At 46.0% G+C, this 14,724-nt stretch overlaps 1 protein-coding gene across 6 annotated transcripts in view; it reads right to left on the bottom strand.

Annotated features, from left to right (window-relative positions):
• Positions 1-482: 482 nt before the first annotated feature.
• Positions 483-14,724, bottom strand: part of NUB1 (negative regulator of ubiquitin like proteins 1) — a 37,983-nt gene continuing 23,741 nt past the window's right edge. For all 6 annotated transcript variants that reach the window (XM_070516529.1, XM_044765729.2, XM_070516546.1 and 3 more), the window contains 7 exons: positions 11,302-11,488; positions 10,217-10,324; positions 9,309-9,461; positions 5,360-5,506; positions 3,051-3,146; positions 2,156-2,333; positions 483-1,917 (listed from right to left, as the gene is read on the bottom strand). In XM_070516529.1, coding sequence (XP_070372630.1) covers positions 1,739-1,917; positions 2,156-2,333; positions 3,051-3,146; positions 5,360-5,506; positions 9,309-9,461; positions 10,217-10,324; positions 11,302-11,488 — 1,048 coding nt within the window. In that variant the 3' untranslated portion in view covers positions 483-1,738. The remainder of the gene's footprint in view (positions 1,918-2,155; positions 2,334-3,050; positions 3,147-5,359; positions 5,507-9,308; positions 9,462-10,216; positions 10,325-11,301; positions 11,489-14,724) is intronic.

Genomic DNA, 14,724 nt, shown 5'->3' with positions numbered 1-14,724 from the left:
GAAATGTCCCCAACTCTGAACTGGCTTCTCTGCATCTCTTCATGAGAAAATGGAGCACAGTCAGGAACCTGCTGGCATGGCTTTGCTTCTGATCATTAAAAAGCACATGGGAAGCTAGAAGCCACGCCTGGCCCAAGCCCAGACAGTCACTTGTTAGCCAAAAACCGCAAGTCAGGCCCCAAACCTGAGTCTGACAAGGTCTCAAACGAGGCTGAGAGACCCCCCTCATCGTCTCACCGTCAGCCACTTCCCACACCGGGAGCAGGACCCCCGCTCTCCCTCCTTGCTGGGTCTTCCCTGCCCCCGCCCAGCCAGCTTTTCAGATCTTACCTTCTCCTGACAGAACTGGCGATGCATGGATTTCCTCAGAGAACCCAAGGAAGCCAGCGTCTCAACTCCACATGGGCCTCTAGACCACCCAGGCAGGTTCACCATGGCGAACGCTGAGGAGTCTGAATAACTTACTGCAGAGTTAGGCTGACAACTTTTGAATATATTTTCCACCGTTTATTTCTGTCTGTATCATCCATCTTAAAAGAATGACAACAAAAGATTTCCACCCATTCACCCTGGACTGCTGTCCAAGCTTTACGAAAACGATTAGTGAGGACGTCGAAGGCTTTCAGCCAGTCCCTCGACAGCAACAACATGACCACCTCCCTCAGTCACAGGAGCTTCCAGCGACTCCTGGAAAGGCAGCAAGTGTCAGGAACATCTGGCACTTGACTCATTCAGCACCTGGCTGCTGCCAGCTGTGTCCTGGTCTGGAATGGGTGTTCATTTAATGCACATCTACAGAGGAATGCGTGGTGCGATGAGAACCGTTATTTGAGCCATTAAGAGGCTAACTACATACCTTTAGAAATAGTCTTCTGTAATACAGATATACCAAAAAAGCCCCACAAAAATCTGGAGAAAATATATCTTAATCTCTGATAGGTATCTTAGCCAGCAGTGAGTTTAATATGACAGCATAGCGTCTGAAAATGCTAATTAAAAATAAGTTGCTTTGGTTAGCATTTAACTTTCTCATTTAATAAAAGATTTTATTTTTGTAAAGAAGAATTCTGAGCACATATAAATTCTGAATTTCGAGTGCACATTTCACTAAACTAAGAGCATAAAACACTGATGTTTCAGGCTAAAGGCGCCTGCCGCCATCTGGTATGGCTGCTGTAGCCGATGCCTCACTGGGAGGCCCACTAAACGCTTGGAATGGCTGAAGACTTAAAGGACATTTCAGGGACAGGGCAGAGAGGTGAAGCAGGAAGGCAGAGCTGCATCACGGAAAGAAGGAAACGATCAGCAGTGGGCTCAGGGGGGCAGGAGAGCTGGGCAAGATAAAGAGGGGGACCCAGATTGGGAGCCTTCCCTCTCCATTCTCTTCCTGGAGACATTCCCCAGTGGCCACCCTATTTTCAGACCTAACTGCCCTTCCCGTTTCTGGGTGGAAAATCCAAGCAGGGAGGGCACAGTTAGGGCCGCAGAATCTGAAGGCAGCCAGGAAGCAGCAAGAGCAGGCCAGAGAAGGCTCCTTCCCCCAGATGGCCCCTAGAGACCAGCACTGCTCCCACCCCACGTCTCCTCTCAGGACCTCGTCCATCTCCGTTCCCTGCCCGCCCCAAGCAGCACTGGGGCAAAATCAGGTAAAAAGGAAGAAAAAAAGAAGATCTGCATTAGGCTTTTCATAATGATAGGATTTATAAGCAGAAACTTAGTACTTCTTTCTGTTCATTATTTAGTTTTTCTTGGTTGCTGACTTTATATTTTCTACATAGCATAAGTACTCTGCAATAAGAATTTCTTCATCTTCCAGAGTTGAGTCAAGATAATCTTCTTCATGTTCTGGAATATCTTCCAATATTTCATTGACGGCCTCTGTCTCCATATCTTCATCTGTTGAGGCACTAGAGGCAGCTGCAGTAAAGGAGAGTAATGAGTGAGTTCAGGGAACAGAACGGAAAAAGGAGAAAAAGCCACAGAAACACAGCACTGATCCGCGTCAGCCTCGGCTGTGCCTGCCCTGGCCACACTGTCCGAGCCCGCCCTTCTCAGTCCCCATTTCAGCCTAAGTGAAGTCACGTCCCCCACCGGTCAGCTTCGGGTTTAGCAGAATGCTCTGCTCTCGGTCAGAATTCAGACACCTCAGACCCACCTGCAGAATCGGAAGGGGACGTGGACGGCGTTGATGAAGAATCTTCCGCCGAAAACTGGAGGTCGGGAGGAAGACTTCCTCCATTGTGGGCAAGGGTCTGAGCTGCCAGCTGGACGTTTCCCCTGAACACCCTCAGGGCAGCTTCGGCCGCTACCGCTTCAAAGCCCATGTACACCAGCTAGGGGAGGACACAGGGAGGTGGCGGTCACTGCCAAAGGACTTCAGCTACACGGAGCTGACACACGTCCAACACGCCTGTCCCCCGCATGCCCAGCTGGACAGCCTTATCTTAGAGGGAGTATGTTTTTAAAACCCCCGGCATGCATGTACCGCTGCCTTCTTACACACACCGCTCTTTAGCCCCAGCAGGCATATGAGGCGACCTGGACAGGATGGAGGAAGACTTGTGCCTACTATGTCAGTGCCCAGTCGTCTTAGAAAGGCAGTAAGCTCATGGGCCAAGAGCAAAGTGCTATACAAACTTCGTGACCAGTACCATCAGTTAAGTGGCCACCACGCACCAGGTGTACTAATGTGAAGGGGGGCAAACGTGGACAGAGTCACCAGTGACATCCTTTTGGGTCACAGGTGGAGAAACGGGCTGACAGAACCAGTACGGGTACCTGAAGTGGTGGACTATGAAAGAGGAGGAAAGCCTGAAGAAACAACACCTTCCAGCTGCTTCCTCCTCCTTCCTACTCTTGAAGGAAATCCTCCTGCTCTGCTCCCACCGCTGCAACCGGTGTGGGCCTCGGAGGCCCCACGGCCAGGCCTGGGCCACACCAGGCACCCAGGGAGCCAAGGACTCAGCCCTGTCATGTCACCAACCTTGTCTCCCCACCCAAGCCCGCGCAAGGCTGCACACGTGGAGAGGGTGCCAGTGCATTTCACTTACTTGGTTGATACTTTCCTGGGAAGGACTTTCTTGACAGTTGTTGGTTTGAGGATCCGAATCATTTAACCACCACATCTGAGGATTACTGACAAGAATCTAAAAACACACAGGAATCCCCTTTACTCAGCACCAACATCTGCTGACTTAGAGACTGAGCGCCCAGTGTGTGCTAGGCAAACAGATGAGTGTAGGACACTGGGGAACTATGCAAAAAGTGCTAGGGCAGCAGAGAAAAGGGACCCAGACCCAGGCTAGGGCCCAGGAGGCTGGTGTTCAGAGAAGGCTTCCTGCCAAAGGTCACAGCCAAGCTGAGGTTTGAAGGGTGAAGATGAGCCAGGCACAAAGACGGCTTCTGAGGAAGCAGGAAGGGATGAGAGCGAGGGCAGAAGGATTCCAAGAAAATGGGGACCAGGTCACAAAAGGCTAGACACAGAAAGGTTTCTTATGCAGTGCAGAGTGCCCAATGTCATTTCTCTCTGGCAGGCGTCATGCTCTGGATTTAAAAGGTCAAGAAGAGTGGAGTTCTTTTGCCCTTTGATTTCTGTCACACAGTACCTACTGTTAACTTTAAAGTACCCTTTTAGGGCATCTCCCTTTAAACACTAAATACTACTATGTTGGTTGAATGTATTTATGTACTATTTTTATAATTAAAAAATACAGGGACCAGCCCAGTGGCATAGCAGTTGGGTTCACACATTCCACTTTGGTAGCCCAGGGTTTGCAGGTTTGGATCCTGGGCGCAGACATACACACTGCTCATCAAGCCACACTGTGGTGGTGTCCCACATACAAAATAGAGAAAGATTGGCACAGATGTTAGCTCAGGGATAATCTTCCTCATCCCCCAACAACAACAAAAAGGACATATATTTTAAAATGCTGGGGCCAGCCTGGTGGCGCAGCGGTTAAGTTCGCAAGTTCCGCTTTGGCGGCCCAGGGTTCACTGGTTTGGATCCTGGGTGTGGACATGGCACTGCTTGGCAAGCCATGCTGTGGCAGGCGTCCCACATATAAAGTAGAGGAAGATGGGCAACGGATGTTAGTTCAGGGCCAGTCTTCCTCAGCAAAAAGAGGGTTGGCAGCAGATGTTAGCTCAGGGCTAATCTTCCTTAAAATAAAAAAATAAAAAGTGCTGACTTGTCGGGACTTCCAAGGAACAGGATGGGAGGTCTTGAGGATAAAAGGCAAAGGTAGGGCAGCCCCCACTGGCTGGAGGATCCAGCGTGAACTCCTCAGCAGAACAAACAAAATGACCCCCGCCCACCTGGCCTGGCCTAGCTGTCCAGCCCCATCTCTGGCCATTCTCTGCCCCGTCCCACTGCCCCTGCCTCAACAACCCCGGCAGCTCCCCAAGGTCCTGCTCACTCCTGCCCTTCCCGCTGCCCCTGCCTCTCTGCCTAAGAGCTTCTCTCCATCTGCCACCCGCTCCTGAGTCCCCCACTCAGCTGGAGGCCCTGCTCCCCACAGGGCTGTGTGGGGGTCTCCCTGCGGGAAGTTGTGTCTCCCAAGTCACCTGCTGAGATTCAGCATGGCCCCTGCCCCACTAAGTATTCCATTTGCTGCTTGAACAAAAACTGGAAAGGAGTGGACCCAAGTACAGTTCCTTCTCATCTGGATCCCAACCGGTTAGTCACTTCTGAGGATTTTTTTTTTTTTTTAAGATTTTATTTTTTCCTTTTTCTCCCCAAAGCCCCCTGGCACACAGTTGTGTATTTTCAGTTGTGGGTCCTTCTAGTTGTGGCATGTGGGACGCTGCCTCAGCATGGTTTGATGAGCAGTGCCACGTCTGCACCCAGAATCCGAACCGGCACAACCCTGGGCCGCCAAAGCAGAGCACGCAAACTTAACCATTCGGCCACGGGGCCGTCCCCTGAGGATTTCTTTAAAAAGCCACTTTGCCAATATGTACTACTACTGACTAAATAAAATAAAACTAGATATTCAAATAAAACATTTTAACTTGAGAAAGTTATACTAAAGCTTTAATCACCATTTTCTTCTTCCATGTTACTGTTAAACTCCTATTGCAAACAGAAACCTCACACAAACTTCTGCCTGCGGGCTCTGCTGGCTTGTGGACAGGCACGAGGTGGGGCCCGTCATTCTAGCTCTGTCACTGGGTGGAGAACAAGAGAGCTCTGGCCCTTAGATCCAAACCAGGAATGAGGAAGAAGGCCCTCATTCAAGGAGCGGGGCTCTGTGCACCAGGGAGGGACACCCTCTGGAGGGGAGCTTCACTGAAGGGGGGCCCTGGGCCCGAGGCAGGTGCTCAGGGCAGGCCAAGAGGCCCGGCAGGGAGCCGTTACCTTCAGCGCTTCGTCCAGGTTTCCGCTGGCCTGATGGAGAGCCTGCCTGGCTGCATGGGTGGAGTAGCCCATTCCTTTCAAAGAGTTTATGTTCTCTAGGCGGCGTCTTTTCTTCTCTTTTTCCTCTTTCCTTATTTGGGCCAATTCCTTTAGGAAAAAAGCAAAGTCACTGAGTTAGGAATTGAGAGTGTGTAGAAAGCCTTCTCAATCTGTGCTCTGAAGGATTCCCAGGGTTGCCAGGCAAAGTGAAAAACAAAGGAAGAGAGGGGAGCCTCTCTCTACCTGTCTCCCCCAGTAAGCGCATGAGGGCTCCCAGGGCAGAGACCAGGGGTGCTGCTCCGGGTCAGACCAGCGGGAGCTGGAGACCTCAGTCCAGGTGGAGAAGGGAACACCTCACACTTACCATCACCCGGCCCCAGCACAGGCCAAACAGTACCAGCAAGCTCATGGCTGCCTGTCCCAGAGGGAGGCGGACGGGCCCTCTTCCAGGGACGGCGAAGAGCTTCCTGCGTGGGTTGGAGGGCTTCTCGGCCTTTGATGAATCACCTGGGAGCTTGCTAAAATGTGACTCTGAATGTGTGTGTGTAGGTCCTGGGTGATGGGAAGGCTGCTGATCCACTGACCACACTCTGGAAGCAAAGACTTAGGGGCCTTCTAGGGCCTATTAGTCTGTTTAAAACTCCCAGAATGCTCAACATCAGGTGACAAAGGTCATTTAATCCCATGGTTCTCAAGCCTGAGTCTCGGGGCTGTCTGGTGGTGCCCTAAGAGCCTGAGATGGGGTGTGGACGGCTCTAGTCTCCTCTCCTCTCCCATCCCAGCCCCAGCCAGGAGAGTTCTGAATTTATTTTGAAAACAAATATTTAAAAAAAGGAATTTTGCTGCTTAAAAAACAACTACACTAAAACAAGTTTAAAAACCATTAATTTAATCCAAACTCATCATTTTGCCAATGAGAAGACAGAAATCTCTCAAGAAAGTTAAATGACCTGGCCAAAGTCATCACCGACAGAGCTGGGACAAGGGCTTCTGCACAGTTCCGGAGATGGTCAGTCCTCGCCCTGACACAGTGAGAAGAGTGAAGAAAACAGCTTTTTCTCCTTTGCCATATCTATTCCTACCTCCATGGCTCAGCCCAAATAACAAGTGCCCCTTCTGCACTCTGACAGCAGGAACGTGGCCTCATCTCTTAGGAAGAAAAGGTGAGTTTCCATCGTCTCCGTGGAACCAAACATGCCGAGCCAGCAGCAGGACTAGGTAGAACAGAGTAACTGTCCAAAGCCTTTCCAGGGCTGCGGGCTCCTTATACCGTAACTTCCTGTGCACAACATGGGAGAACCTACCAGTGAGCAACCCGGACTGACCATGGCATCGTGGCTCTGCCAGCCAGTGCCCTTCACCGCCACTTCATCTGCAACAGGCCTTTCTCCTTGTCTCTACCTCCTTGACATCCTCTAACTGCCTCCTAGGCCAGTCTCCCCCCGCCAACCCCTTCTGCACAGGCAACAGGCTTGGTCATCTCACCCACCTACTCCAAACCCACAGCGGCCCCGTCCTCGATCCAAGCGGGCCCAGTGCCTTATTCTCACAGGCAGGCCTCCAACTCCCTGGCCCCCACACCTCCAAGCTACCCTCACCTACTCCAGCCACACAGGCCAGCAAAATTATTCTGTGTCACTCGCATTTCGACTTTTATTCACACATGCACCCCATGTAAAATGCCTTTACCCCGCCCATCCTCTGCTTTCAATTCCAGCTTCTTCCATTTATATTTCAAAAGGCTAAGAAACATGCAAAACATTCAAGCAGAGAAAGACCCTGCCATCCAGCAGTCACAGGCTTCAGGCATTCTCTAATTCAGATCTGACACGCTGGAGTCCCAAAGAATGCTTTTTCTTTAATTACAAATGTCTAAGTCAGTTTTCTTTTAGTCATGTAGATAAACATGAGGAAATTAAAGTACTTTCTGATACTTTTCTTTATACTAGAAAGAATTAGAAAAATACAACAGGCCAAAGAAATGACAGTGAGTACTGCATTGAAGTATTTCATGGGTACAGTAGAATCAAACCTTACGTGAGAGAATTATGTCCTAAACTCAGGGTGAACGGCTACGTATGGGCAAAATGAGCAGTGAAAACCTGAGGAAGCAGCTGCCACGCTGTGGTTCGCAGCCTCTTAGGACGCCAGCACTGCAAGTGATCTCGGTTTCTTGAGTCTCCGTTTCTGTGGCCAGATGCGAATCTGGTCTGCACTCAGGGCCACAATGTACAAAAACGACAAGCTTCTAGGAATTACACATTACCCTCAGGTCAGTTGAGAGGCCCAAACCCAGAGCCTGGGCACTGAGAGGGCAGCAGACTCCTGGGAGCTTATGCTCCATGGGACACGGCCCTGGTCTGCCCTCCCTGAGGTGCAGGAGGCTGACCCGGCTCCCTGTGTCTGGGCCGACCGGTCGAATCAGGTCTCGGCATTCCCTTGGCCACAGTGGCTGGCTCAAGGGGGGCCAGTCAGCGAGCAGCTCAGGATTTCTCTGAGGATTCCAGGACCCATATTCTTAGTGTGATGGGATGACAGTGATAACACAGAGGGGACAGACGGACAGACACCAGGAACTCAGGGACAGGGTGAAGCCAGTGAATCAACTCACCTGAGATCCATCCCACCTCTGGACTCTTTACAAGTAGGTAGGCCAGTAAATTCCTCCCCCGCCCTTTTTCCTGTGTGTTTAAGCCAGTGTGAATTGGGCGTTTTGTTGCTTTCAACCAAAAGCATCCTAACTAACACACACCCACTGAGTGAAGAGTGAGCAGGGTCAACTGCACTATATATACAGTTGTTTTTCCTTTATTTTTCCCAAGGGCTTATAGCTTAATTCATTAAATGCATGTCTGATACGACTCCACAATTTTTTTAAAAACATTTATTTTTGCTATTTAGGAAGTGAAGTGGTACCTTTCACCACTTTATAAATCTCTTGGCTTTTCAGAACCCTTTGTAAAAACTCATCAGAATGCTATTCTCCAATGGAATATGCAATATAGAAAGTGCATGAGAAAACCAGTCTTAGTTTACATTTTACCACTGATTTGACCCATGACCCCAGAAAACTCTGAGCCCCGGTTTTCTCTTTTGTAAAACTAGGCATATTAGACATGGTAAGATTCCTTCTAACTCCAAAATTGTAAAGTTTTTTTACTGTACTTATTTCTAAATGTTTATTTTTTTATTGACGTATAACTGACATACAATGTCCTATTAGTTTCAGGCGCACATCATCGTGATCTGATATTTATATATGTTATGAAATGATCACTGTGACGAGTTACCATCAGTCACCATACAAAGTGATTACAATATTACCAACTATATTCCCTGTGCTGTACATTATATCCCACGACTTACTAATTTGATAACTGGAAGTCTGTACGTCTTCACCCCCTTCCCCTATGTCACCCACTCCCCAACCCTTATTTCTAATTGTTTTAAATGACTATAGTTTCGTCCCTTTACTTTCATAATATAATGTTAATTGTTCCTATGATGTGACATGTTTCTAGGCAAGAATGCCATCCCAAATTATAACAATGGCCCTATGGGAAAACACACCCCCTATAAAACAGTTTCTAGAAATATACTATAGTAAAAAAAAAGAGAAAGCAGACTGTTTGGATAACTTATAAACTACTTGTCACCATAGCAAGAAATAAAACTAAGGAAATTGTGCTGTCTGAAAACTGACTCAATCAAAAGGGACAAGTTTCTCCTGACTTCCCGGTCTGAGGTGATAGAGAGTTCCTTGTTGTCAATACCTACTATGGAATTATCTTTTTCTGTTCTTTCATATCCGAGAGCTACGGCCCTTCAGAAACAGGCCTGCTCTGCCTCAAGTTGCACACCTACTCAAAGGCACAGGCTGACAAGCGCCGCCGAGCCCACGGTAAGGTACCTCTCTGCGGTTGGTAATGTGGGCGGCTGCGTGATCCACATTCCCGTCACATGCCCTCAGGCCAAGCCGGGCTTCCTGGGCAGTAAATCCCAACTGCAACAAATTGTCAACTTTTGTTGGATCGATATATAGCTCTTTAAAGAGTTGATGTGCCTATAGACAGGGAAAAATATAAGAATCATGCAACTATAGCAACATTAAAGCTTAACACCAAGCTAAAGGCAAAGGAAAATTAGACAGTACTCAATGTGAATTAGGGCATGTCAGATTTTAGATAAAAACTCTAAATGTGACCTATTACCAACTCGTACGAACGCAAACGGCCACCACTTTCTCTGCTCACATGACTTTATGTAATATAACATGAGAAAATAGGCTGAGCATTGCGGGAGGGGCTGGTGTCCGTTATCTCCTCCTTTTTTTAGTAAAATCCCCCAGGGTTGAGCTGTGCACACGGCATTTATCACCCTCCCTTGAGCTGGGTGTAGCCAGGTGGTTAAGTCTAGGCCAATGGCACGCAGAAGTGACAGGCGCAACTTCTGGGTCTCCTCTCTGAAGAGGCTTACCCTGGACTCTCCTGCCCCCTCTGCTGACTGGAAGAGGCACTGACAGGCGCTGCCTTGGCTGCCACATGAGGCTCCCCTGCCCTGGCCCGCTCACCTCTAGCCGACTAGATGAGGGACAGGGAAACTTGCAGTCAATCAAAGTCCCTGCCTTTCTGAGCATCTTGCCTGTAACCCTAACAAATACAGATACGTTTATGGTACATGTGCAGGAGAGGGAATGGGCGAGAGAGGCATGTTCCTCACAAGTCACTAACTACTGAGTTTATAAAATACTTAACTTCTGGGGATTTAAAAAAAAAGTAGGTGCAAATGGTTACAACTTTGGAGTGTGCATTTGCTTACCTTACTGAGATAGTCACAAGCCACTTCACCATTCCCACTGAGATAATTTCGGATACCCTGAAGCAAGTAAAGTCTTAAAAACAGTATCTTCTCTTTTCCACAATTTCCCTAAAATTATTGGGGGAAAAAAGGGATAAAACTGTCTTATTTCTAATTATAGGTCTTTACTACTCACACCTGTAATTCCCTTCATCTCCCCAAGGGCAAAATGGCATTACTAAAATGTGTATATCTTCACTATTGCTGACGGCAAAAGTGAAGATCTCAGGGTAGAATGACATCCCTGTCCCACAGAGAAGAAACAATGTCAGAAACCTCTCTCCAGACCCCCAGGACAGTGGCCCTTTTGAGGGAAGTATGCAAAATAGAGGAAAGTATGCAAAAACCCAAAGCAGGAATATCGTGTGTTGCCTTGCAATTCCCAAGCAGAATTCTGATGACTTGTGGAAATCACCTTAGAAAAATCCTTATTCAAATCACGGTTCTTGAGCTGTGACTCATTCATGTGAACTGTTACTGTTCACAATATCTGTTCTCCACATTTAAATCTTTTATTAGACTCTACAAACACAGTTCACCAGCTCTCTCAGTCAGACTGATCAGTGGGGTTCTAGGACTAGAGAGCAGTGTTCCTCTGTGCTAAACCCTGCAGAGACCAAAGTAACAGCCCAACTTATAAAACGTTTAACAATCCTGTTAAAATACAGCTTAAAAAGGGGCTGGCCTGGTGGCATAGTGGCTAAGTACATGTGCTCCGCTTTGGCAGACTAGGGTTAACAGGTTCGGATCCCGGGTACGGACCAAGCACTGCTCACCAAGCCATGATGTGGTGGCGTCCCACATATAAAGTTTGGCACAGGTGTTAGCTCAGGGACAATCTTCCCCACCAAAAAAAAAAAAAAAATATATATATATATATATAAAACATATATATAAAAAATAAATATACATATAGCTTTAAAAGAGCACATTACATACTACTATAAAAAATCAACTTTTGGCAGCAGTCTAAATACTTTAACAGGAATAAACTAAAATTCTAGAAATGGGCTCAATAATACATAAAACAAATTACAGTAACATACTTTTATGTGGACTAGTCTCTGATGATTTTCTCCATAACAATTTTTAAAGCATTTCTGGGCCAAGTTTAATTTTTTTTCTGCATCATCAAGGCATTCCAGTTGTCCCAAGCGGAAGTAACACCACACTATATCCAGCTGGAGCACTGCATAGTTATCTACCGTATCCAGTAGTTCTGGGCAACACTCACTGGTGGAGAGAAAGGAAATGACATTACTGAAAAGCAGCATTAAAAGGCTTTTTGTGAATTACTGGAATTCCTTTCCAGTTTTTGGCGTATTTCCAAAGACTGCTCTTAAACAGGGATACCAATGTTTATGAAGGGAGCCATATTTATAATCTGAATCCTTCAGATTCAGGGGAAAAAGCAGTTAGGGCTCAGGGATAGCAGTTTAACATCATATGCCTCAGGACACAAACACACCCCCCACCCCGCTATTTCGGGAAAGAGGCTCAGGAGGAAATAGAAATCGGGGCCACAGCATCAGAACCCCTCAGCGAACAGAGGGAGACCATGCTTTAAAGCAGTGGTTTCCAACCTCGACTGCAAATTAGAATCACCTGGATGTGAGGAATTTTTCTTTTTCTTTTCTTTTTTTTTTGAAATACTGATGCTGGGACCCATTTGGATCAATTCTAACAGAAACCTCTGGAGGTGGGTCCTGGACCTTGTATTTCTAAAATCTCCCCAGGTTATTTTAATGAATAGCCAAAGTTGAAAACCAATGCTTTAAAGATACGCCAAAAAAAAATCACTACTTACTATGAATGCCTTAAATGATGAGGACTCTGACAAGACATTCATGTCCAGTTACATTCAAGCAGGCAAGAAAAACAATCCAGAAAATGCCAGACTCTAAATGCCTAGCTGATATGGGGGCCAAAGTGCAGGCTAAATGCTACCTGGTAGCTGTGGCAGCAGGCTGAACCCCTGCCCAGAGAAAGGGAAAGACAGACAAGGTAACAGGATGTTGACAAAGATGGTCAACATCATTATTTATTTTGATTTTAAATTGTGATTGTTAGAAATTCATAATGCAAATAGAGGTCTCAAGTTTGAACTCTCTCTTCAATAAGCAAGGAAAACATTTGGAACCAGGCATTTTATACATTAACAAACTTTAAAGGTCTCATCTGTTTGTCTTCATTGGTATTCTACTAAACATAAGACTGCTCTTGTATAAAATTACAAAATCTACATGCCCTCAAGCTTCCCATCTTGCCCATCAAAATCTGCTTGGGACAAAAAAGAAAAACCGAAAGAAATCTGGTGTTGTCACGGACGCTTACAGCAGCAGTCCACTGAGTGGAAGGGCTGCACTCCAGGGCTCGCACGAGACAATCCACGGGGCACAAGAAAACACATCAGAGAAGGACTTTCATATTTATTTGTTGTCTCTTTCAACATTTTTATTCTTTGTGAATGTTTTATGACACATACACCATATTTGACACACATGCACACACACCAGTGTCTGACTGGGTAGGAGCACTTTCTCCGAATCTTTTGCTCAGCCTGAGAACCTGACTTCGAGGGAAGAGGAAGCAGCTTGTGGACTGTGGTCTGATCTCACACTCAAAGTGAGGCTCACTGACCTATCGCTAGACACCTGTTTCTGTGAGAGAAGACTACCGTGCCATTCACAGGAAAGCAGGGACATCTGCCACAGTTTTCAATGTCTCAGATGTGTGAATAGGCTCATTCATGTTCAGTAAGCATCAAGAACAGGTCAGAAATTGCCTCGTTTCAGTTAAAAATAAAATCATGGGTACAAGTTTGACCCAGAATTGAGTACTTGTGAGGCAAAAAAAACCCCAAAACCAATCACAGGTCTCATGCTAAAGAGGTACGTTTTATTCTTTTAGTTTTAAAAATAACACTTTTATTCATACATAGGCCTATAAGAGAGATTACAAAATCAATACTCGTATATAATAATTTGAAACTGTTAGGGCTATATTTGAAGCTGATCATGTCACTCAGAAAAAAAGGTTTTTTTAAAGCCTTTTATAAAATTGTGTCTTTGAGTATTGTTTTATTAATATTACTTTGGTTTATGGTTTTAGTAGCTTTAATATTCAACAGTCAATAAGTTTTCAGTTAAAAACATTAATTAATGTACATTTATTTAAATAAAAGCTACTCAACCTAGCCTTAGAAAAATTAAATCCCATTTGGGCTTAAGTCATTTAACAGAAATTTATTAGATTTGCCTCACGAGTTTTAAAGCTTTACATAAAATAAAGATACTAATTTCAAGAAAGATAAGCTAAGCTTAAGTATTTCCTTTTTTTTTTTTTTAAAGATTTTATTTTTCCTTTTTCTCCCCAAAGCCCCCAGGTACATAGTTGTATACTTTTAGTTGTGGGTTCTTCTAGTTGTGGTATGTGAAACGCCGCCTCAGCATGGCATGATGAGTGGTACCATGTCCATGCCCAGGATGCAAACCGGTGAAACCCTGGGCCGCCAAAGCAGAGCATGTGAACTTAACCACTTGGCCATGGGGCCGGCCCCCCTTTTTCCTTTTTAAGAAAGCGTGGATAAAAAGTCATTTTTAGTTTTATTACTGGCTTTAAGGAATTGCATGATAATGTGCCTGGTATTCTTTTTTCCATATTTCTTGTACTCCGAGGTTCATTAAGGGTCTTGTATCTAGGGGTTTACAGTTTTCCTCAAACTGGGAAAAATTTTGGCCATTACCTCTTCAGATACTTTTTCTGTCCCACCTGCCTTTTTCAGGGACTCCAATTACACTTATATTAGGCTGTCTGAAGTTGTCCCACAGCTTGTGGATGTTCTCTTCATTTTTGGGGGTCTTTTTTCTGTTTCATGTTGGATCATTTCTATTGCTTTGTCTTCACATTTATTAATCTTTTCTTCTGCTATGTCTAATCTGCAGTTAATCCCACCCACCCAGTGTGCTTTTCATCTTGGACATTGTATTGTTCGTCTCTTCAATTCCAGTGGGGTCTTTTGTGTACCTTCCATGTCTCTATTTAACATGCTCCACCCGGGGCCGGCCCCATGGCCGAGTGGTTAAGTTCACACGCTTGGCTGCAGGCAGCCCAGTGTTTCGTCAGTTCGAATCCTGGGCGTGGACATGGCACTGCTCATCAAGCCACACTGAGGCGGCGTCCCACGTGCCACAACTAGAAGGACCCACAACTAAGAATATACAACTATGTACCAGGGGGCTTTGGGGAGAAAAAGGAAAAAAATTAAATCTTTAATTAAAAAAAAAATATACACTCCACCCTTCCTCTACCTTCTTGACTATATAGAACATGGTCATTAGAACTGTTTTAACGTCCTTGTCTACTAATTTTATCTTCTGTGTCACTTCTGGATCTGTTTCTGTTGACTGATTTGTCTCCTCATTATGTGTTATATTTTCTTGCTTTTTTGCATGCCTGTTAATTTTTAA

Source organism: Equus asinus, chromosome 1, assembly GCF_041296235.1.
Source record: "Equus asinus isolate D_3611 breed Donkey chromosome 1, EquAss-T2T_v2, whole genome shotgun sequence".
Taxonomy (NCBI): Eukaryota; Metazoa; Chordata; class Mammalia; order Perissodactyla; family Equidae; genus Equus; species Equus asinus.
This window is presented reverse-complemented; position numbering and strand designations above follow the sequence as displayed.